This window comes from Sinohyriopsis cumingii, chromosome 6 (assembly GCF_028554795.1).
Source record: "Sinohyriopsis cumingii isolate HCF-2022 chromosome 6, ASM2855479v2, whole genome shotgun sequence".
Taxonomy (NCBI): domain Eukaryota; kingdom Metazoa; phylum Mollusca; class Bivalvia; order Unionida; family Unionidae; genus Sinohyriopsis; species Sinohyriopsis cumingii.
In genome coordinates this window covers 147,913,667-147,939,810 of record NC_142966.1, presented here as the reverse complement: position 1 = coordinate 147,939,810, position 26,144 = coordinate 147,913,667, and the positions used below count along the sequence as shown (strand labels likewise).

General features: G+C 33.3%; 2 protein-coding genes across 7 annotated transcripts in view; one reads left to right on the top strand and one right to left on the bottom strand.

The window, feature by feature from the left end:
- Window positions 1-20,484, bottom strand: part of LOC149798233 (protein mothers against dpp-like) — a 69,985-nt gene extending 49,501 nt beyond the window's left edge. Inside the window, exons 1-2 of one of the 3 annotated variants that reach the window (XM_089963347.1) lie at window positions 20,408-20,484; window positions 19,858-20,036 (exon numbers count right to left, since the gene is read on the bottom strand). The gene's annotated coding sequence lies outside the window, so the exon portion shown is untranslated. Of the gene's footprint in view, window positions 1-19,857; window positions 20,037-20,232; window positions 20,341-20,407 lie in introns of those variants that run through there. The other 2 variants (XM_089963348.1, XM_089963351.1) reach the window with 2 other exon arrangements.
- Window positions 20,249-26,144, top strand: part of LOC149798232 (glutathione S-transferase C-terminal domain-containing protein-like) — a 57,644-nt gene continuing 51,748 nt past the window's right edge. For 2 of the 4 annotated variants that reach the window (XM_089963346.1, XM_089963343.1), the window contains exons 1-2: window positions 20,249-20,333; window positions 25,115-25,510. In XM_089963346.1, the coding sequence (XP_089819472.1) occupies window positions 25,154-25,510 (357 nt within the window). In that variant the 5' untranslated portion in view covers window positions 20,249-20,333; window positions 25,115-25,153. Of the gene's footprint in view, window positions 20,334-20,426; window positions 20,561-20,737; window positions 20,871-25,114; window positions 25,511-26,144 lie in introns of those variants that run through there. The other 2 variants (XM_089963345.1, XM_089963344.1) reach the window with 2 other exon arrangements.

Below are 26,144 nucleotides of genomic sequence, written 5' to 3'. Positions count from 1 at the left end.
TTCTTGATCTTACACATAGATTAAAAAACGTCATGATTGGTAAGGATGACCATTATTTGGCTATGGCACATGAAATGAAGTCGTTTACATAAGCCACATTAAAGAATTTTGGAACTGAAATAACATACTTAATTATATATAGTATTTAAAGACGAGTATCATTCATTATTCCTATGGATTTATAGTAAAGTTATAAAAGTACTGTAACTCATTCCTCACATGTTTCTTGTGACAAGTTTAGTATTTCTGTGTGGAACAACTGCATTTATTCATGTGATTCAGGATATCATTTTCAGTATCAACACACACTGTTCAGTCTTAATTAAATGTGTATTTAAAACAAATATATACGTATGTGTAGTTGTGTGATTGTGTGTGTGGAAATTTAATCTTACATTCTAAGTAAGAGTTTCTTTACTCCTAGATATTATCTGCCAGATGTTATATCTGCACTGAATGCTTATCATGAACATACTTGACAGACAAGGCATGCACAAATAGTAACTCTATACACGTTGCCAGCTATATGCATTCCATGTTTGTTGGCAACATCATTGTACAACAACTCGTGCAAGTTATTTGACATTTTGAACACCATATATTTTCTGGCATTGAATCTAATTTTGACATGAAGGTAAACAAACATACCAATCCTACTGTTTCTGTTCAGCAAATATCAGGTGCACAGCCACAAAACATGGAAATTTTGGTGATGTGAACAGGATGTTCAAATAACCCTTGTTGACACACATGTAGAGCCCAGGTGCCACTTAAAATACCAGATCCTGCCTATCATATGTTCAATTCAGGTTGTACTGTGGGCTACTATGCAATATTTTTAGTATTATATGTTATAATTTTCTTTCTTCAAAACCATATAAATGAGAATATAATTTATGTATGACCAATAACAAGAAAAAAGCGATGTCTTTAGGTTTCTATACTCTCTAACTGTAAACTAAGTTTTTTTTATGCCCAGTAACCAACTCTCTTTTCATTGAATGGGGTAAGCGAAGAATTTTCAATACAGAAAAAGGCTATTCACTTTAGTTTCAAGACAAAAGCTGAATCAGTATACCGTATTTATCTAGTAATAAGCACATGCTTGATGATAAGCCTACCCACCCCCACTTTCTGGTAAATGTATATGTAGGAGATCAATGATAACATGCCAACCATCAACATTTAGACACAAGCTATCAGATCAGGGTTTCACCACTGTCATCTGATACCTATTTGTTGACTTCCAAAAGAATAAATCCAAATAACCAGAAGAAACACATCCCAGGAGGATTTTGATTTTGCTAAGAATAATTTGCATAGCTAACAAACCCGACACTGATTTGTATGCATCTTATGTAATAACCAATTAACAAATGAGTAAAATAGGCAGATACTTTAGGATCTGGGGATCTGGGGAACGGAGACTATCAAAAACTAACAATACACACACAGACTACATGTATATCAAAACCTATGTTTCCCTTTGGCTATCTTGTCCTCTCTCTCTTGCTCTCTTTTACTCATATGCACACAGTGGTTGTACTGAATAAAATGCATACAATCCACTTCTGAGGTTCATTTAATGATCAAAGACCAGGTGTATGGAGTCAAATATGTTAAGTTCCAAGAAAACTATGATGTTTAATATGGGATTTTATAGACTCCTCATTCCTACTGATCTAAATACCAATATATGCCCTTGCAATGGATAATTTTATGAAAGTTTTGACCAAAGGAGGGATGGGCAAATCTGTTATGAGCAAATAGTTAAATGGGCTACCAAAAGTGGGTGGTGGTGGTGTGTGTGTGATTTGGATTTTTAACGTAGCTGTAAAAACAAAAACCAGCCATATTGCTATGATGTCCACAGTATGGCAGTTTATAGTGATGTCTAGTACTGGGGTATCATGCCGCAGACATGTTGCACTATGTCCATCCCAGTCACATTTTCCTGACACCAGGTCGACCAGTCCTAATACTAACCTCTTCATGCAGATAGCATAACAAGACTGCTTTTAATACCAATTTTACAAGTCTTTGGTATGACTCGGCCAAGATTCGAACCCGTGACCTCTTACATCCAAGGTGGATGCTCTAACCACTAGGCCACCAGAGTATCCCGGCTACCAAAAGGGAAACCATGGTAACAAGTTTTGGTAGCCAACATTTTTCAATGGCTGCAAATATGCTGTATGTTTTGTAAAACCTTTCAAAACTTACACACTAAAACATTTCTGTATAATGTGCCTTTAAAACAACAGTGTTTAATGCTTTGTTTGGATGGAAATGGCATTGTGTATAGTTTGAACATAGGCATGGTCTGGTTCCCTGCTTTGTATGCTCCCTGCATTATACTCTGCTATTTGTACAGCAGAGTGCAACATAGGGAGCATACAAAACAGGGAACCAGACTAGCATAGGCAATGTTATGACAGAGTAGCTTCCCCATATCTCGCGAACTCTCACACGATTTTCATCAAGCTCATCAAGATGTCGTCCAGATGCTTAACAACATTGGTTGCTGCACTAGAAAGTGATCGCCAGATTAAAACGGCTTGGATTAAGAATCATTAGAAGAAAGTTAAAGAAGCAGAACACAAAAGAGTAACTGTAGATCTAACTTTAATGAAAATCTGACAAAATAATTCCCTTGACCGGAATATGGCATATCCATTTTGATTACCAGTGTGACTTCTGATCGCATAATTGCGAAGACTGCAAAAATAATAATCTTTTCCTGACAGGGTTTAAGAATTTTAAAAAATCTGCCACTGCCTGCCACAAAATATTTGGAGAACACATTATAACCCAAGACATTCTTTCATAACAATGAAATCAGAAAACTTGCTGAGACAAATGCATTATTTGGATTACACAGTCAAGGGGTCATTGCAGATTTTGTTGGTTTTTAACTTGCTGCAATAAAAGAAAGATCTTAAAGTTCAAGTGTAACTCATTAGAAAGAAGATATCATTAACCTTTTGATTTTTGGATAATTGTGTTCAAGGATGAAGTACAATGAAACAGATGACAGTACACATTTTATGACAAGCAGTAAATTAACTGCCATTTGGTTAAAAAGATTTAATTGACTATTTGTACTGGCTTATTTGTAATGTGTTGGTCTATACTACTGCTACAAAAAGATAAAGACGGTTAAAAGTATGACTTTGAATGGACAATGCACTTGTTTGTTAATTGTGCATGTTGGTTTATTTGTATTTTTAGAGAGAGAGAGAGAATGTTGTACAATATCCTATTTCAAGCTGAAAAAGTAAAAAGTGATATGAAAATTTGTCAGTGACCCCCCCCCATTTCTGATACCAAGGGGTTCTTTTTACCCTCAAGTTTACACACTTGTGGGATACACTGAATCAAAAAAGACAGATAAAATTTTAACATTGGAAAAAGGTTCAGAAGAACAAACATACAAATATTAGCAAGTATATAAAATGGTTTATGTAAGTTTGTGTGTGTCTATTTTAATTCTTCATCCACATTTATGTGGGTTAGACTACTTTGATGAATTCATAATATTTATTTTTTACAATTCAGTAAACACTTATTGTGTATGTTTTGAAATCCAAAGGCATATTTTTTAAAATATTTTTTGGTAGGGAGGGGAAGGGAAAAATATTAAAACTTGAAATTAAAAGTATTGGATGAAGATGACATGGTGTTTACCTTCTATGTATGTGTAACTGAAAGACCCCATCCTTTCAATGAAGCAGATTTTTCCATGAACCAGAAAATGACAACAAGCATTCTCAGTGACATTTGAAAGTGCCATGTTGTCTGAAACGTGGAGCTGACAGTTTTTGGGATCCCCAGCTGATAATCTGGTTAGAAATTATAAATTAATGAATGAAATAACAAGATTTGTACACATTTTTAAAAAATAGTATTTTTATTTAGAACATAAAGGGGGGGGGGGGAGAGGATGCAAACAGCCAACAGGTTTGCCAAATTAAAAAAAAAAGATATGAAACCACATCAGATGCAGCTGGTAGTCCTGCAAACTTCAGAACCTTGCAGTTAAGCATGTTGAAAGCAAAATTTGGCATTCCTGGGAATGCAGACTACCAATTTGTTCACCCATGCAAAGGACATTTGTGTGTGTGTGTGCATATATTTAAGCATATGCAGGTATTACACTGAATAAGGTATATGGCATAAATACAACAACCATTATGCACACAGTCCCCTGGCACCATTCTTACCACACCAAGGGACTTGATTGGGACAACTGTGGGGGAAATGCTTTCCTTTTTAACCTCACGAGAATCATTATGCCAATGTCTGAGCCACCGATATATTGTAGTGCACAATACAAATGAACATGTATCAAGATCAGGCAAATTTATGTATTTTTCACTTATTTATTTGCATTATGCCTGGTTTAAAAAAAATCAAATTAAACACAGGCAAGCCCACATCTGTAAAGTGTTTTACCAGTGGAAAAGTCCACAAAATTAAGAGTGAAAGAGGTCATGTTCAGTTGTAATGCCCCAAGTTGTACAAGTTTTATATTCTGTGATCTTGCTACAGTATATATTTATATCAGCACCTGTATAGATCATTTAAATGTTCTGCATGCTTCTATTACATAAATGCTTGCCGAGTCATCCATGTATATCAATCCTTTATTTCACAAAGATACATTGTAACTTTTGATCTTATGTTCAATGTCCATACCAGACTAGCATTTTCTTGTGCAGAGGTAAAAATCTGACTACTTATTATTTCAAGCAAGTTTTAACAAGCAGGGAATAAATATTTATAGTTTAACTTGCTTTGAACTGTGATAATTTTTTAAAAAAATATTCTACCACGTCTGCCAATTCTGCCCATCGGGTAATTCTACACAATGTTATGTCATCACTTGATCACTGGTGATTTTGGGTCAAAAATCAATTTTCTGTATCAAGAAGATGACTGTACTTTAATTAAGAAAAGTGATATTCATAAATTGAACAAAATTATGCCACATTTCGACTCGAAAGGGATATGAAAATATGATTTCTAGATGTCAACATGGAGACCCACTCCATGACCTTCTTAAACCTGTAACCCGGAAAATCCTATTTACTATGTATCTCTTAGAATCATACAAAGAAATACATTATAAAAAAGATGGAAATGTATAACTTAAAAAATTCTGCATCTTAATCCAAGTTTCCAATTTTGCAAGTTGTCCCACATGTACAATTTCATCTGCTATCCTACGTGTAAACTTGCCGCTAGAATGACATTTTCAAGAAATTACCCGCCATATAATCTGTTTCTCAATTCTGTAGTAATTCTTCCCCATAAGACTTTGTAAACACATTACATCATATTCATTGTTGTTTTTCTTCTGCGTAATAGCTTATTTTTTTAATAAAATGTTGAACTTTACTATAAATTTTTTTACAAGATCGTTTTTTTCGCTTAATATCTCTTGCCATTTATTGGCAATGTTACACTGAATTTTGTAAAACTTGCTATAAACCTGACCTAATTACTCAACTGAAATGCTCAAAGAAACAGTCGAAAGTAAGGTACTTCAAATCTTTAGCCAGATGGATAAATATTACATCTTTTCAAAGCTGTGCACAGAATAGGCAGACACATCGATGAGTCATGAAAACACGGGGTGGGGGTGTTATATATATATTAAAATTATTTTGAACAGAATATTCTGGTGACAATTGCCTTTTTTAAAATGGTAAGCATTGCAGTATTTTATTTTTGTGAATCGGTTGAATTCAGAAAGTGTTTTTGCTTCAATATTGGAGACAGAAACCTTAGGTGTGCAGATATGCCTGACAGCTGTGTATGTATGTATGTATGTATGTATGTATGTATGTATGTATATGCAGATTCTAAGTCCTTACAAAGCAACCTTTAGTGGATAAGAACTCTCCTCCATAACCATTATGCTGGTCAACCAAACTGGCACACACTATAATCAAGCTTACTGACTCTTGATAGACCGGTTGTCATTATAGAATGGTCCAATTAAAAACAGAAAGTGGTTAATAACACAACTGGCTGATTTTTGTTAAAGGCATGTTTGGGAAAGGCACTCATCTCTAATAATTAGCTACATGCTACTATGGTGTTTATTAGCTACTGTTTACAAGGCAATTACAAGAGACAGATCATGCTTTTGGGAAAATAAATACATGGATAAAAATAAACCATCTCAAATTATTCAGGTGCCCAACTAAATAAATAAGTCACTCTGGTGTATAAATAAATAAATTAGAAAACCAATCTGATTTACATGACAAAATTTCATTGTTGTTGATGTAGTTCAACAGATTTGTATGTTAGCAAATCTATATGTATTTACATATCCTATCTGTCTATCTATGCGCTATATTATCCACATATTACTACTTTTTCTCATCTACATATACTATCTGATACAAGTATATATTTCTGGACAATTACACATATTGCCATATGCTTTAGATGTGTGCACAAGGACCCACATGGAATGTTCAATAGTAAAATAATATAACAAACACAAGAATACATTCCACATTTTTTTAATACTTTACAGCTGGTTATTTCTGTCTATAAACATGGGTTTTGATACCTTATTCAACAAAATGTGACAAGGTACAAATCAATAATTTGTTTGTTTATGGCTGTTTCAACTGATAAACTATCCCAACATAATGAATTTAGATTCTCATATGTACCTGTTTATAAAAATATAATCCAACATGCAACAATAACCCTGTCCCAAAAAATGACAGTGACCTAGCACTTAATTTCACAATAAATTTCTCATAGATGGCACATGTGCAGACAAAGGTGCCTCAGTTTATAGCCAGGTCTAGACTATCAGGCTACTTCACCCTTTATTATATCATGGTCATACATCTATCTGTCAACTACCATCATTCCCCTGCTAGCTTTATCCACCCTTAAGGATGGCACACATTAAACAAATTAGGAATATAGGAATTCAAGTAAAAAACAAACAAATGGGCAATCATGTTTTTACTTGGCAGGACATCATTATAAAATTTTCGTTCCAAATGTTGGAGGGACAATAAATGTCTGCAATCAAATTTATTGATTTCTCATCAACCAAGTATTAAGCGATTTTTTAGAGACCACATTACTGACAAAATCATTTCAACTGGTGCTAAGATTATAATATAAACCACATTTTCCATTTATAACATGCAAGTAACTAACAATGCAGACCCAAATCTGGTGGCACATTATACAATGAAAGGCCTGAATTTATAATGTTTGTGCATAAAACATTAAGTAATCAAATGCCACAATTAATAAACTGTAACAAGCCACAGTGAAAAAATCCAATAAAAGTTTTTTTTAGAATAAATATTTTCATTACTTAAGAGCAAAATTCCAAAAAAGAATGAAATAAAAGTTCAAACAGATGAATCTAGCACACATCAACACTAGAATAAAGAAATGTGTTTGTGTGTTTGTAAACTGAAAAATGGTGACAACAGTGAGCATTAAATAGAACATACACTGATGACATCTTGTGAACAAGGACTTTTTAGGCATCCAACAATCAACTAATTTCTATAATTTCACTTTAAACAATATTATCTGATAAAAACATTCAACTGTGCATATTAATCTATTGAAAGCACAGAAAACAATATTTTTTGAATGCTGAAAAATTATTTAACATCAAAAAAATGTTTCAACTGCAAAAATCTGGAACTCTAAAGATTTAAAGGGAAAATGCGATCATAATTTATACCTGGCCATGCTTCCTGTCCTCATGTCCAGAATTTAAAGCAAGGCAGACTGTATCTATAGAATTGTATTATGCCAACATGTTCCCAATATTGGTTTTATTTTGTTCACTCTGCACTTTTCACCATCATGTGGCATATACAAATATCCTAGGGTTCAACCAGTTTTATTTGGGATGGCCTTCATATGCCAGCTTTATGGGAATGGCCATCAGATTCTGAAAGCAAACTGTCAGATGTCTGATTTGCTTAGGAAATTTGCATATAAAATCCTAATCCTTCACCTCTGTGTCAGTTGTAAGTAAAGTGAATTGTCAATTGTAAGCCTTCTTTAAATAAACAATAAGTGACATGTAAACCCCATAAAAGTTTTTCTATAAGGCAAGAAAAAAGGGTGCTAAAATCATTAAAATATAAAGTGAAAGTTTTGATAAAAACTGTACTCTTTTAAGAAGTCAAGCTCCTTCTAAGTTGGAACATCATCCGGATGCATTGAGGCAAAAAGCTAAAGGTTGTCACAACTAATTGCCTCTTACATGCAAGAAGATGCATCAGGTCTACTCACATTCCTGAGCTGGGGGGGGGGGGGGGATGATGGCACCTAAAATTGCAATATAGCTTCAGCATACAGCAAAAGCTTGTTGATGCATGCATACAATGTCAAAAATAATGTAAACAACCAAACTGACACAAGCCATAAACCAATGAAGTGTAATCTGATATATAGGGAAGTCAAAAGCACACCAGAAACATCAAAGATAAAAAAGTTATTGAAACATGTAATTAGCGGGTGTTCAGTTCCAAGTAAACCTGAAAACTAGTGTTTAAACTATGACTTTGCAAAAAATGATACACCAGAAATATTCTGTAGAATAGCAGCACAAATGACAGTGTAAACATCTTACTGGAGATACCTTGATTGATATCACAAAAAAGACTAGAACCCAAAAGTGGGACTGATGCTCAATGAGGGTCAATTTGCTTCATTTTTCATTTGGGACCAACTAGACACCATAGTTCTTATGTCAAAATGATCTTCAAGTGTATCAGTAAAAACATCTGCAAGCTGGTAGATCAGCACCATTTTAATTAAAGATCAACAAGACATTACAAGAGTATTCTGATGATAACCAAACATCAATATGACTTTCTGTTAAATAGGATTAGCAATAACTACATTTTCAAGATGGCTGCATTGGTAGTCATAATAGAGATCAGCATGGCACCATCTTCATTTATGACCAACCAGACATCACAAGAAGTTTTACAGTGAACACCCCATGCTAATATGACCATCCCATCAGGAAGGGTAGCAGTAACAAGATTTTCAAGTTGGCTCTTGTAGTAGTCATACTGAACAGCAGATATGTGGCAACTAACAGTGGTGGTACAGTTACTAAAAAAACCAAACAAATTGCAGCCTTGTACTTGAAAGAGGTTTTGTCCCACTTTGAGTGCTATAAATGGGACATTTTGCCCTCACTTTTATGATGGCCAAGAGACAACAATGATGAAAGTCAAGATATCATTATTTGAAAAATAATACCAATAGCAGGCAGGCAAGTATGGTACAGGACTATTTCCCTGTGCTTGATATTTAAAACTCTAGATGACCAAATATGGTAAAGAAGACTGGTACAGTTCCTTAGAAGTGTATAAAGTTTATCAAATTACTATAAGGTTAAACCTTTCTTTGCATAATGTGTTTGATTAGGAGCTTTGCTGTTGAGTTCATGCTGTTTGTTCAAAATCACAATAAAAAAGGTCTAGATCCTTTTATGCCAAAACAATGTATCATAGCAGATCTAGTTCTACATTATTTTGTAAATTGGTGGGTGTTAACCATGATGAAATACAATATCTTGTTGCCACACTACTAATGATTACTGAAGTGTTTAGCAAAGGGAAGTCTGAAATATGACGCTCAGATTGTTGAAACATTATATGTACTGTGCAATCTACTCACTGTTATATGTGTTTTATCCTCATAAGATGTTTGTATAGTTACTTTCCAATTCTGTAACTACAGCTCCAAAAGTTTGTAGAAAAAACATTTTGCAGATGCCAGGGCAACAAACATATAAAAATCCATATAACCCTTCTGGAAATCATAAAACTCTGCATGACATTTGTATTTTAAATGACCCAAGTCAGCAATATTGACTGACATCTTTTTCATTCAGCAGAATTAATCGTCAGCCCATATTTACCATCAAGTGGCTGAAAAATTCATAAAACCGCTTTAAATGGCATATAATTTTCATACACCATTCAGAGCTAGGTAAGCTAAGTTTCAACCACTGTATATATAAATTCTATAAAATAATGAAATCTTGCTGCATTTATTGTACCTTTTCATGCAGAGATTTTAATATTTGCAACCTTTGGAACTTTTCTGATGCAGACACAAAACACAGAATAACAACATTAAATAAAGAATATTTTCCGTTTAATTTGCAAAATAAAATAGCAGTCATTGTTGAACTTAATAATTTTGTTTATAATGGTCAATGTGTGACCTGCACAAGTTGTTCATATGTTAAGCTGACCTACACAAAAGCAAGAAGTGCATAATGACTACCAAGCAAGGTTGGAATATTGTAATGTTTAAATCTTTAAAACCAGCTGGAAATGTCAAAATTTGATTTGAGTTTAATGATTTTTCTTAACGAAACAAATAAAAATATATTCATACTGAAGTAAGTGTTTGAATAGCTTCATTTCAGACAAAACACTTTATCATCTTTTTAACCAATTTTGGCATTCTGGGCTTCCATTTTTTTCCACCGCTTGAAATGAAGGTGACTGGAACTTGAAAAAGTGTCCAGAACTTTAATTTATTAGAAAAAAAGACACCAGGGTATGTAAAGTCTGACTAAAAAAGTTATGACTTTAATTTGTAGAAAAGCATCAATACAAGCTGTAAAGTGCATGAGATATTCCTGAAAATTTGACTTATTGTTCCAATGTTAGTCAACATTAGAACAAGCTACACATTGCAGTTATTTAGGCAGTAAGACCTTGACCCCCAAAACATAAACATCAGAGTGAATATACCACATGCTCACTTGGTCTCCATACTATGTAACCAACTTGTTGCAACATCTTTACAGTGTGAAGTGGGTATCATTTCATTACTGTATCTTGAGAACAAACTGTAAAGATCTCCATTCTAATTAAAAATGCAAGAAGTTGTAATAATTGGATTGTAATGCATCACCAAGACAGTCTGTTTTGATGACCAACAGCATTTTTTATCCAAATGCATTTAAAGATTAACAAGAGATGAGTACCCTTATGCACAAACTTTAAATGTGAACTGTTTCATCTCATGGAAATTCAAACCCACACGTTTTTATGAGCAGAGTATTGGCCCTGAGCATCAGTCTTAATTACCCACTGAATGGCTGTCCAAAACAAGTTTACTATATGCACCAGTGACTGGCATTTGCCTGACTACTGTTTACACCTTATCAAACAATAATACTGCACCTATGAAAATCAATATGAACTGTGCAGAGCTTCCAGGTCACTGGTGTCACAATTATGTAGCATAACTGAATCAAGGTTAGATTATTTTTGAGATTTTCTTCGATGTTTATGATGGAGGAAGATGAGATCATTTAGATGAAACAGTGGCAAACATAACAGCTCATGAAGAAAGTTGTCAAATTAAAGTGGACAAACTTTGTGTTTTACTGAAGATTAATTTGCTTCAATTGGTGAAACATTAAAAATTCTGGTGTTTTAAACAATATATTACTCAAAAAGAATAAACCAGACATTATGCTTTGTGATTTATCTCGAACTTTAAAATTATTTGAGATTAAATAACAAGATTATGTGGTCGAGAGTCAAATGATTCTTCAGTTTAAAGCAGAGCTGCATACCATGTAAATTTTTGTACTGCAGTAGATCACAATTATGTTAGGAGCCAACAATTTAATGCCTTGGGATAGTGGCATGACACTTTTATTGTGAAATTTACACCTGTCAATAGCTGAAAAATTATCTCGCTTTGACTCATAGATAAATAACTATACTTAATTTTTCGTACACAATCCAGTTATCAAAATAATAATTAGTTAAATGTATAATTTTTAATACATATCACTTTGTATTTTTTCAAAAAATCCATTAAATTATCGGACATAAAATTTCTACTAAAAAGATTTATGTTTGCAAAAAAGAAAAAATACCATGTTCCAATGTATCAGTACATGCTTAAGTGACCACAGACCAAAGGTCAACTAGTCTTATTGTTTCATTATAGTCATACAAACATAAAATAAAAAAACCTTGTCATTTTCCATTGTAAATTTGAAAGTCACAAACTCCGTTAAATCAATTTGTATATATATATATATATATATATATATATATATATATATATATATATTATCTTTTAAGTGCTTGTTCTGTTCTGACTTGGATATAATTAACATTTTATTGCAAATCTATTCCATGATATACCACACTATTATCTTTATTGGCGAGTTCAAATAACAAGTAATGCGTATGATTGCTTGTTCTTGTAACATCTGCTGTATGGACAACGGCTTCAACAGCACATTGACAGATTTTCATTTCCCTAAAGAAAGCCCAATTTCCCTACTGGCAGCCTCACTGATTTGACCTCTTCTGTCCATTCTTGCCCTCAATCTGGTTTCAAATGGATAACCAAAGCGCTAAGCATGTTTAATTCTGTGTAAATCACAATGCATAGCCATGTGGTTGTTGTGACAATGTACATCATAATTAATACAAGAATGAATTGTTAATTTAGCGGTATTTACTGCAAATGGAATATAGTAGGGTCATAATACATGAGGATTATCGCAATCATCAGGGAACTGAAAATAGTCTTTTTTTCTTTTTGCAAAAGTTACAAATAAAAACCACCCTGAATAAATATGGTCTTGTACACTGTCATTTTGTTTCATCTCTCTTTCTCTCACACACACACATGTGTATGCTCATGCGCATTAACTAAAATGTGATTTGAAGTTTTGTATTTTTAATAGGAATTTTATGAGATTATTGTTGCTGTAAAAATACAAGTTGCACTTAATTTCTTGACAATGTGGACTTGTATCAATGTGTACAATTTACCAATAAATACACATAACTAATACATGTTAAAACCATCTTAATAATTCTGCCAGCATTACACAACATTACAGCTACATATGCTTTAAATGCAGACAAGCTTGCACAGAGACATAATCACTCCCATCTCTCTCTTGTTCACTAATAACAATAAAAATCTTTTTGAGTACTTTTATTGTTACTGTGTAATTAGATTCTGGAGTTGAAAGCAGAATGAGAAAATATACATTTACTTTGTATGCTTGTACCATTAGGTTTGTCTAGTAGCATTTGTTCCGAAGAATTTGTTCAGGTATGATCCCTTTATTTTTTGTACATGGTCAGTGCCACCAAATGATTATTTATTTTACATATAATTTTTTGTACACTGAAATTAATAATAATCTTTTCATGTACGAAAAATTACATGAAATACAGTATATACATTATCTGAAGAAAAAGTTACAGAGCAACCCCACCATAACGCGCCCCACGATAATGCGAATTTGGATATAACACTGTCGTGGCATGGCTCCTGAAATTTTGTATATTCATTTGCACATCAAAAAATATTTTTTGTTCAAAATATGTGAAATAGTGGATACAAAATTTATCATCATTTTGGGGAAGAGATTGTGTATGAATTCAAATATAATATGATCATGGCTTGATTCCTGAAATTTTTAAATACAGGTACATGTATTTTTCTCATAACGGAAAAAATATTTTTTTTTAAAGTACAAGAAATAGTGTGTACAATGTTTATTATCGTTTTGGGGAAAAGTTCGCATATACATTTTAATATAATACCATCGTGGCATAACTTCTGAAATTTAACAATTTCACCATGTTCTTGAAGTGTTGTGCCAAAATAAACATTATCAAAAACGTTCCTTATTAATGATCCATGAGTAAAGCCAGTAAGTCGTCTTTGTGATTGTCTTCAATTAATTCTGTATACAATGGTTGCTCAAACAACAGCCAACATGTGTTTCTTCTTTAACTGCATGCACAACCAAGCAGCAGACAATGTGGTGGTTGATAAAAGATTCACACAATTTAATTTTAAAAAAAAAAAAAACGAAAGTCAGCAACATGTTTGCTGGGAGTGGTAGTGTTATTAGACGGAATCAGTTGACTCGTGACCATTGCAGGCCTACTGTACTTAGTTCTCTGGTTTTACATGTGTATGGTGTTTGCTTATGAACTCGTTATTAATTTCCATTCTTTTTTAGAAATATATTTACTGTTATGGAAAAGCAAGTTCACAAACGCAATTCGTTCTCTGCACTTTGCCCAATGATTAGTATAGCAGTTTTCACACATTTCTTTTGATATTCACAAAATCTGAAGTAAAAGTTATATGCACACTGAAAGCACATGTTGATTGTTAATTATTCTTGCTGTAGTCATTCAAACGAATAGGCATACAAGCAGTAATTATTGGAAATCTGCAATGGATAAATGCACATGGAAATACATATGAGAAAATTTTAGCAGTATGAAATCTGTCCAGACACTGTTCATAGACCCTGAAGCGTAATGAACCGTACACGTGCTTCGTCTTTTTAAACCTAATTTTGCTATTAATTTTTCCCACTGAATTAAGACACACAATGATCTGTGACAAAATTAGTGAATATTTGAAATATGTATGCAATTTTTGCAATGAGATTACATGTAATATGGATTAATTGCAAGCCCCGACAGTACGATAGCAGACGGCAAGTAAATGGTTTTAATACCCTGTTCATGGTATGTATTAGACGCTGAATTCAGACACAATGATCTGTGACAAAATTATTGAATATTGTAATGTGTGCAACTATATGCATTATGGATGAACAGCATGCCAAGACGGCACGATAGTAAATGGTGTTGATACCCTATTCATCATATACATTAGATATGAACACATGTATATGTGCCAATGAGTTGTTCTCTGAAAAAGTAAAATACTGTAAAACCCCGCATTAACGCGACCCAATTTTTTGGACCCCAATTATTACGTTATAGCTGGGTTCCACTATATTGAGATAAAACCAAATATGTCAGTTCAAAACAAAATAGCAACACCTTCCCGACCATATCAAATGGTCAGTACCTTATAGCAGTCAAATTTTCTATGTGCATGTTAATTGTTATAAAATATATCATTAAAAAATTTTGTAAATCAAGTGGAATTATCAGGCCTACACTATAGCTTACCCAATGAAAAGTCACTGTGTTGCTATTCGAGTCCCTGTTGATAAGAACAGAAGAGCTGAAACTGAAGCCTACACTTAACAAGCTACATTACTGATATAATAGGCAAAGATACTTTGAGTGGTCTGCCAACACCTGGGCAAGATATTTATCAGAGGGGTTTAGTAAACAAACAAAATAGCAATTTTTGTTATTTAAAAAAAATAAAAACTATTTTGTATACCTGAGAAACTATATAAAATTAAACTGCTCTCCTGAAAATCTTAGAATTATTCAGTCTTATAACGGAATGCATTTATTTAGATAGTAAATTAAAAAAAGGCAGTTTTTGAAGACTGAAAGTTGGATTTAGCATGAATATCTTTCACAAAAGTAAACTTGGCCACTAAGTCAGTATGTGTGACACGTGTCAAACACATGATTAAAGAATCTTAAGTACAATTATATATGTAATATTCAAATTTAATTTGTGACAAATTTAACTGCTTTGTACAAAAAGTAATAATTTGTTTAATTATTCTTTAAGAAACTTAAAATTGCTGGTAATAATTATATCATTAAATTCATAAAATGACAGAAACTACCAAAATACCAACACACACTGAAAAAGTACAATGGTTCATGCCACCACAAAAACAATATCACTGTAAACCAGTATACAGCGCACATTGAGTTTATACATCTAATAAGAACCCTGTACATTCTGAGTTCAGTTAGGAACATTTCAGGAGCTATTTATTTTCAAGCCTTTGTAAAGTCAGTTAATGCGACAGTCAAAACTTAATTCTTTCAGCTAAACGAAGATACTGAAACAGATCATTACAATGGAGAAATCTCATTCAAAACCATCAAAAAACATCTTAAGTGGCAAATATGCAACACAATTCTGACAGAAAAATATTAACAAAACGTATCATCCACAAGTGCCTTGACATTTTTGGGAAGAAAACACTGTCTATAAAGTCCTTTAAAACATTACTTTAGTGTAAGGTCATACAGCTGATGACTGTCTAAACAAGATTTCACATCTTCTGAATACACGATCACATCAACATACCTGGATGTAATGATACTATTTCATATGAATGGCAGATATAAAATACAATTACAGACTGCACATATTAAACACTTTGAACAAACACAGGAAACATGCTCCCACCCCAATCTGCCACTGTCCCCATAAACAACAATCATTATCTTGATAACTGTAGGGGAACTTGGTTCCATAAATTATTGCCTTGTCAGCTGAATCAAAGTACAAAACTGATACAAATCACGCAAATCTTCTAATAGTGTATGGTACCAGTCACATTGGTCATATATGTGCATTTACTCATTTTAATTTAAATTGTTCTTTTAAAATCTGACACTAATTTTCTTTAACCAAAGTCTATTCAATCCTGATTATTGAATGCTCTGTACTTCAACTGTCATCAAGAAACTTTCAGACACTATTATATATAGCTATTGACTTTTTCAATGATGGTCATGTATTAAACTTGGGTAAAAATAAGTGCATCAAGTGGAATCGTCAAAACTGAGGGTAGCACAAATTTGTTTATCAATATGTGTGGCTTTCATTGTGATGTAACAACTAGTGACATTCAATCTGGGTTGTACTGGATCACACCTTTGGGTTCATTTCGTCCAAAAAATGTCTATGTACTTTAACAGTGATTTTGCTTTATGCACCTCTCAGAGCATCTAAATAATGACCTTCCAAAGGAATATGGATGTATATACGAGTCCAAATTAAGTGAATACTTGCCACTCAAAGGTATGTAGAATCACATTTTAAAAAATGCCACCCATTACTGAAATAATCAGTGTTGAATGCCTACATGACTAGTGTGACTTGTACTACAGTAACAAACAGCAGGCAAGACCATTCTAGTTCTACAATTTAACACTCTGACCCTGATATGCATGATGGGAAAAGACACATCTTACTACTTGAACAAGCAGTGCTGTGTAGTATGTTCCAGAATTGGTTGACTGCAAAACTATATGTCAAAATTGTCAAGAATATCTCATGCAACCTACAACCTATATCAACCACTGAAGTCGAACTGAGTCATACCATACTTATTGTTATGCATTTTACCTTATGTAGAATATACACATTCAAACAGTCAAGTTTTTCAAACTTTATTAGTTGTCATTTCAGTTGGCTGAAAAGAAATAATAACCACAGAATGCACAAGTCAGTTAACTTGTGGGATTTTTTCCTTTAAAGAAACAAAAATAGCTAAACAATTAAAATTAGTCAATATAATAGTTGTATATGCAATATATCAATGTTAAATCTGGGCTTCGCTAATGTTGTAAATTAAGACTTTATTTTCTTACTGGCAACAAAATATACCAAATGGCAATTTATTTCTGGCAACACAAAGTTTGGCTCTTAAAACTTGTAGATATAGTCTTGGGTATGGAGTGGAAAAATTCAAAGGCACCATAAAAGGAACCCACAAACCTGGATATAAAATGCTACGGAATCTATTGTGACATACATAGTTGTTTTGAAAAATACTATTGTCAGTAAAGGGGTCAGTTATAAACCATTGTTTCACGCAGTATTTAACTGGCTGTCAAATACAGCCAGTGAGATGTGTTTGAAGACTAGTGCATGAGTCCACCTTAATTTGCATAGGTGAAGATAAATAAAAAAAAAGAACCGCCCAGTATAGGTAAATCAAAGAGATGCATGTTATATATCATTGCCTTGAATGAGAATATTTAAGCCATCTAAAATGCAAAGCATGATTATTTCAGGTGTCAGAATGGTGTGTTCAAGTGTGATTCATCTTATCAAGGCAATTTAGGAAGCAATCAGCTATCAGCAAAGCAAGCAAAACCCAGCCAAAATAAATGCCAGAACTTCTTGTTGACGGAGTTTTATTTTGTTTATCATACCATCAAAGGATGGGGTGGGGGCATTAAAAATATATACAACTCGTCTTACATTGCAAACGACGATCATAGGATGTCCATAGTAAAGTATAATTAACTAATGACCATTACAAAACTTATATTATGAAAATAATATACCTAATACAGATACACATAATAGTCTGTCAGTAACACCGCATGATGTTTCTTACTAGACAGAAAATACTGACTCTTTGCTTGGCAACTTTTTAACAAAAACGGGCAACAAAATATTTATCATGGAATTAAAATTTCTAACTCAACTGCCACCAAGCAGACCCTAACATTCTGATCTTCATCTTTCCAACCTAATGAACTAGAACACAAAATGGCATCCATATTTGCATGAGCAAGACTGTTTTTCACGTAACATGAGTGATATAGTCCATAGCATTGTCATCTACACTAAAGTATGTTTGATATGTTAACCTATCTACGCCTTGGCAAATCACTCCAATATTTCAGTGCTTTGTATTAGCAACATGTATTGGATTTCATGAGTTGCCTACCTTAGTATGTAATGCCAATGACCAATAGCATATAGCAGCAGTGTATTGTATATCAGCAAAAAATGGTAATGGCAATTTACTTCAAAAAGACACTTTTTAAGTTTAACATCAAAAAAGTATGACTATGGGCCAGAGAAGCCATTACAGATGTATTTGAGGTTGAGGGAATGGATTTATTTGTACCAGCAGTGGAAAAAATTGCTTAATTAAGAGCCCATTCCAGCTTTGTGCTCTCCTCGTCTTGATCATGTAGGAACAGTGTCTAAATTTGACCAACCTGATACTGATTGGATGCAATGGAATACACAGACCCAAAGCACTGAAATAACAAATTGGTCTGCAAAGGCACTGAGATGTTAACATATCGGAACCTTGGCTAGCATAGATGAGTGTTCCATATGTCCAGATAATTCAATAAACTTCCACAACATTGATATGTAAGGGCTTATTTCCCAATTCTTCTTTTCTCCAATGTTGACAAGACAAATTGATTGCATACACTGGATGCAGATGATGCCGTGTTTACCTTCTATGTATGTGCAAGCCTTGCAACCACACCTTCAGTGTAAATGGACTGTTCCAGCAACTGGAAACTGACAGTGAACAGGCTCCTCATTTGCAATAAAAAATTAGAAGATGACAATGATAAGGTCAGCTTGGTGACACTCGAGTTAGAAATTATAATACAATGAAGGAAAAGATGAAAGTTTTGTGCACTGCTTATATCCTTGAAGCTTTTTTTTAAAAAATCAGTAGGGAGTACAAGCTGGTGTGACACGGGATGCTAAAACCATAGTTAAACTTTTACCTTCGATTCTTCACTAGTTGTCATATTAGAAGCATATACAAGAACACAAATATCTCAAATTATTTTCATTATTTAATCACGACATTGCTGCAACCAGGAACACAATTCGAGCACAATTTCGAGTTACGTCCCTTTCCTCTCGGGTTGAAGTAAAGGAGAACTAAAGTAATTTGCCCTGAAGCTGTGCAACGGCGTCAATATGGACTGGAAACTATGTGTGATATTCATGAAAATGTGGCCTTTAGTTCGACCCTGGAATACGATATACGGCACCGCTTGTTCAAGCAGAAAGACGTAGACACTCCTTTATCATGCACATCAGGGTCGATGTCTTACAGTGTAGCCTGTAGGACTGGCTTTACATAGACAGCCGCCGACGTTACAAACACGGCAAGCTGCTAACATGCAGGCCATAGTGCCTATGCATCGATATCGTGAACGCAATATATGACACTTTTAATTATTATTGATTGTGTGTACTTTCTCTGCATCTGCCATGCATTTAAAAAAAATCTTAAAATGGCGATAGTAGTTGTACCTATTGAGAAGAGTAAGGAAGATTTTTTTTAAAAAATACCTTTATTATGGACTGCTGCTATTGTCTTCCTGTCAAGTAAGGTTGACAAAGTCAAATTCAAAGCGTAAAGACCCAATATTTTGCTGATTGTTTTCATATCAAAGGTCCATCTTGTGTTCAATCAAAACATTCTTCTCCTGATATTGAAACTGGCGACAGATAGACGGGAAGTCGTATCACTGAAACAATTACTTTATATTATTACGCTTCAGAAATTAAAAAAAAATATCTTACAAAAAAAGTATAAAAATGTATATTTCTTATCGATTTTTTGACGATTTTAAACATAATGCGACTAGATAAAATACATAAACTGTCTTCTATATTAAAAATATTTATCTACATGTGCACTATATCTTTAGATAGGATGCTTACACTTTAAGACCTTGTGTTTCGGTTTTGAACCCATTCAAGGTGACGTCACGGACACTGGCGACAGGAAGTCGGCAATTTGAACCGTTTAAATTCTTCACAATGTAACACCATACGAAATTGGTTTCATTAGTCTCTTAGATAGCATGATAATATCTTGTAATCAACCGATACTCACAGAATTACGTATATTGTGCGTGGAAGTCGAGTGCTATCTTCACCATGCTACTCGAATGGTATATAGCCAAGGAGACTCGGCTATTTTTCTCAAGAACGATCACTCTGGTCGACCCGGTGAAGTCTCAAGGCTTGATCTAAATCTTTCCACAAAGTAACGAAAACAAATTAATCATTCTAAGAAAACTTTTAAGTTCTGCAGAAAAAAAAAAATAACGAAATTTTTCATCAATACAAATTCTTTTGGGGTACTTTTTAATAAAAATATTGGTTATATCTGAATGTTGCAAATTAACGCACAGGACAAGAGAATTACCAGAACAAAAACGAAATTACGAATAGTTTGCACTTTTTCACATAAGATGCGTGATAAACATAAGTATTGCTGATACTTTTAATTTGAAAGACCACAGTGTGTACTTTTAAGTATCTGAATCACCGAAAAGGACTCCGACAGCGAAAAGGTAGCAGTGTTATTTAGCAGAAGAATTAAAAATTCAATAAACATTTTTAATGTTCATAAGTAGCGTTAAATTTCTTTTATTGAATATATTTGTAATAGAAATGAGAAGATTTCGTTGAAATTACATTCAGATCATTTATAATTATAAAATATAATGCTTTGTTTTATGTTATTAGTACTTGTTAGTGTGATAAACATTAAATCAATGAACACATGTTCAGAGAATGCTAAAATTAAAACTCCCAATAATAATGTACGCTAATATTGCTGCATAAATTGGTATGCATTGTATATAAAAAAAAAAAAAAACTATAGTAGAAAGGGCTTTTGAGTGCCATTTTATGGTGATTATTTTTGGATGCAACAAAAATATTGCAATGATATAGTTTTTGAGAATACGGAATAATCTTTATATTATTTGTTAGCATTAAAAATTATTGACACAGTATTCTTGATGATGTTTTAACAGACGCTCCAATTTTTATAAGTATTAATTGTAACTTGGTCACACAGACAAATTTTGTTTACAGTTATTACATAATTAAAATTTGCAACTTTAAAGCTCAGTTTCTTTTCTTAAGTCAAGTTTAACATGAATAACACACCTCATACTGACGGCACTCTAACTGGAATGAATATCAGTGATTTAACACACACTGATGACACAGTCAGAAGCATTAAAATGAAAAACCACACTGTGATGAGGTACACTTACAAATAACAATACACATCACACACACTGAAGAAACACACACGTGCATTGTGGTGTTTAATCACACATAAAGAAAAAAATCTCAGTCACATAGCACACACTTTTTATTACTCCCAGAGAACTGAAAAAAGATCTTGTGTAAAAAAAATGGTATAAGGAACAGTTTTAAAAAAACAACTTTTTTTTACAAAATAGAAAAAAATGTATCACATGGTTATCATCAGATTGTTGCTGTGCTGTCTCTAAAGGTTTATGGGATTGGCACTGCATGGTAAATTTAAAACTTGATGAAGAATATCTGCTTAACCTGTAAATGTTGTAAATCACAAACCCAGTGGAATTTTTCTCTAATGTGCAGAAAACACATGACCTCTTGACAGCACTAAGAAATGTGTATTAAGTTTTTGATAACAAATACAGAATGAAAAAGGGAGTCACATTTTGATGGGAAGATGAAATATATTGCTGACCATATATCAAAGTTGAAAATATGATAACTTATCACCCCACCTTAAAATCAGAAACATGTACATCTGGCAGAACATCCAGTCTAGTCTTATATAATGGGGAACCTTTGATATAAATAACTTTTGTTCCACAGGAATGATGTTTTGGAAATAGATACAACATTTAATCTGTGCGAAATGCACTTGATATATACCATACACAAGCAACTGAAAGTTGAAGGAGCAAAAAATGGCAAACCACCTTTATTTATAAGACCCTTTTTTAATTCATGATAATAGTTATTTAGAGTCTTTTTCTTAGTTCTTCCTACATCAAAAAATTAAAATATTTTGACATGAACACTAAAAGTTTAATAATTGGTACAGATGATGCAAAAGCTATGGTAAAAGCCATTAAGTTAGCATTTCCAGATGCAGTATCTGATATTCTTGGCATCTGAACCAAAATGCAAAACAAAAACTGACTGGCAGTGCTGTAGTACAAAAAGACTGGCCTTATGCTGAATATGACATTTGGAGATAATGGTCTGATTAATGCAGACAACAGCATGTGTTTTGATGTCATGTCAAAAGACATCAATAGGACCATTGCACAAGTATCAGACATTTCTATGCTACTTTGATCACATTTTAAACAACCAAATTCAAGAAACTGTGAACAAATCAGTACATCTCAGAAAAATTATACCATCATGGACTACAATACCTGTGAATCAATAATATCAGTAATATAAGCAAAATGGTTAGTGGAAGCCTGAACCATTACTCAACCTAATACATGGATTAGAAATAATGGATATTGCACATTTAATAGGTTTACACTGAACTCCTATATGTGTGGGAGAATAATGTCTTGCAGAAAGTCACAGATGTTTTCTAGTACCATAAACATTCTATAGTTCCAAAACTGAAGAAAGAGAAAAATTTACTTCAGATTTAGAAAATTTGTGAAGAAGGACCCAAAATTAATCACATCAGAGGATGAAATTGCCATGGGAGACAATAATATTAGATGAAAAGATAGATTATGAATGGACAGGGACAACTTAATGACAGAAACAGATATCTGAAGACACTGACAATAGGAATTTTCTCATTAATTTATGTATTTCTCTAGATTGTTTGCATGAAAATGATATGAAAAGCTGGCCTTCATATGAGTGGGTGTAATTTGGTACTCTTCATGCACACACATACAAGTACACCAATCATGCATTGTGTGTGTTTACATTAAAGGTAGGAATATGTCCAGACTGATAAATGTTCTAGTAACTGGTTAATTAAGTAGTTCAGCTGAGATTGGGTATTACATTGAATAAAATATAAATATTCACATCATGAATAAAATGTAATGTCTTAAATCTGTTGTATTCTTATTGCCTAATAAATATAATGTATTCAATCCAATTGAAAGATGTAACCAGGGAATTTCAATAAAGGAGTAGTCTCCCTTCAGTTTGTTAAGAAAGTCAAGAACTTCACCCTTTTGCAGTAAGGACAAACTTTTAATATATAAATGAAACTTTTTAATTGTGTGATTATTATAAATATTTTTCCTTTTTCCAGTGATATGATCTGGTAATTCTCTTTGTTGTGGTTTGTTATGGCATAATAATACCAGTAATCCAGAGCTGAAATTCCTAAAAGGATCTGGGTCCACCAGGGGGTTAGAATAAATTGAGAGATACTAGGGGGTCCCTATGATGCAATCTAAGAGGGATCACACCAATAAAAAAAAAAGAGAAAATTGAGAGGCCTATTTTATTTGTATATCTCAAGGGAATATATATTAATAGTGCAGGAACTCAATTCTTTCTAAGTTAAAACCCAAGGGCTATGTCACTGGGATTTTGGGATGGACCACAGGGCAATTGCCAGTTGCTTGTACAATTTGTAATTGTGTGTTCAGTGTAAATATGGTTTAAGGGTGGATGATCAATCACAGTTATCTCAAAATATGCACATACAAAATTTCACACTAATGAAATTATATGTCAACCAAATATATTATGTGTAACCAAAGTATATAATCCAGTTGTACCAATCTATATTATATATAAAATTATTGTTACCATGTTATTTATTTTCCATTGCATTAGCCTTTATTAGTGTGCAACTTGGTTATAAACTGCTTATTTGATTGTTTACTTGATTGATGAAACAATTTATTAATTTTGTTATTTTATTATGTCTTGTTATATTGGGGCCAAAATAGATCACACTGTGATACATTTTACACTTGATAGACTACATTACATTTCTGCATGGGGCCCCCAAGTGGCCGAGTGGTCAAAAGTGCTCTCTGTTACGGATCACTGCTATCTCACCTCTGTTTTGCGTGGGTTTGAGTCTTGGATTCGGCCAATGTGGGTACGTAGAAAGCCTGCCAGTAGCTTCTCGTGGGTCGGTGGTTCTTTCCAGGGTTTACCCGAGTTCTTTCTCCACCATTAATACTGGCCGCCATATATAGCCTATCGTGTGCTGAAAAATGGCGTTAAACCCTACAACAACAACAACAACATTTCTGCATTTAGCTCTGTTTCTCTGAGCTTGATAGTTCTACTTTCTAAGATCAAATGTAGGTTTGTTTCATTCCAGTTTGATGAAGGGTGAATGCATTATTGAAGTGTGTTGTCTTCCCTAAGCTCTAAGTGGATGAAAGCATGCAAACAAAACCACTGCATAATCATTGTCTATGACAAAGATGACTGTTCTGTCCATGAGCATGAAGGGTGCACAAGTTGTACATGTCTGATTGACAATTTTCCACTCTGTTTGATGATGAATTCACATTGAATAGGTGCATTTTTCGACACAAAAGAGTAAAAGTTATGCAGTATTCATGGGTAAGTATTACTTAATTAAAATTAGTTCCCCACAACTACCCTGTCATACGTTTCTTTCATATAAAGCAAATGGTCACAAAAAACATAACCACTGTGGAAAAAATGATTAAAGCATTAGATTTAGATTTATACTTCTCTGATTTTGGTTCTCGTATTGCCAGTAGTGTTTTAGTTAAAGAATATGATGCCAGTGACATTGTTCTTCTAATTTATTTTTCAGGAAGGTGATTGTTTAAAAGGCTAGGCAGGTTTTGTCATCATGCAGGTCTACATTGAAGGGTTTCAAGCAAATGATCAGATTTGTCTTCCACTCTCCTCTGTAGCAGTTATCTTTGTTCACAGATACTGCAATGCTGACCTCTTCCACCTGAACCTTGTTGGTATAAAGGACAGGAACTCTCAACAAAATGTTACAATAAGTTCTGCTGCATTTGATCAAATTTCACACTCTTTCCTGCAAGATGTAGAAGTTCCTCAACTTGTACAGAACAGTACATTACCCATTGTTCAAGATGTCAGAGATAACATTGTTCGTTCAGGTCTCTGTTGTACATTGAGATATATTATTAAACTGCAGCATGAGCGTTGCCCAGGGAAGTCACTGGTGGATCTTCTGGTAAGAATATGCAACAGCAAAAATGTGCCTAGCATATTTTTTCAAAATTTGAGATGGGTCAGAAAAGGTACCTAAATTTAAAGTATTTAAAAAAATAAAAAAATTTAAGCATATTTTTGATTCTGAAGATCCTAAACTGAAAACAAGAAAATAAGTTTATGTTAAATTATCCAGTTTTCATGATTAAAAAAATGTCACATTGACATTATTTTTGAGATCCCTTTGCAAGCATTTGGTGGTAGCTTGATTTTGTCCTGTCTGATCATCTGTTCACATTCACTGCAAAAAGTGTTTCTTTCTACATGACATGCACAAATAAGGTAGGCATGATTTTATGCACATGTAGGCAGTCTGCTAAGATTTGGATGCCATGAGAGCAATTTAAAAAAAAAAAATCAGATGTTTTGGAGAAAGCCATGTGAGCATGGTTTATGCGAAAACTGTTTGATCTAGATAGGTTAAATTCACCTGGCATTTATCTATGCATATGATGATGACCTGATTTTTTAAAATGATTTTGGCATTTTTTAAAAACTTCTCTGGACTTGGCTTCTTTTGGTAAAAACCTTGTTATTATGATAAAGCAGAAACTACATGATTTTGGGAAATTAACTTGGAAATTAATGTTTCTGTG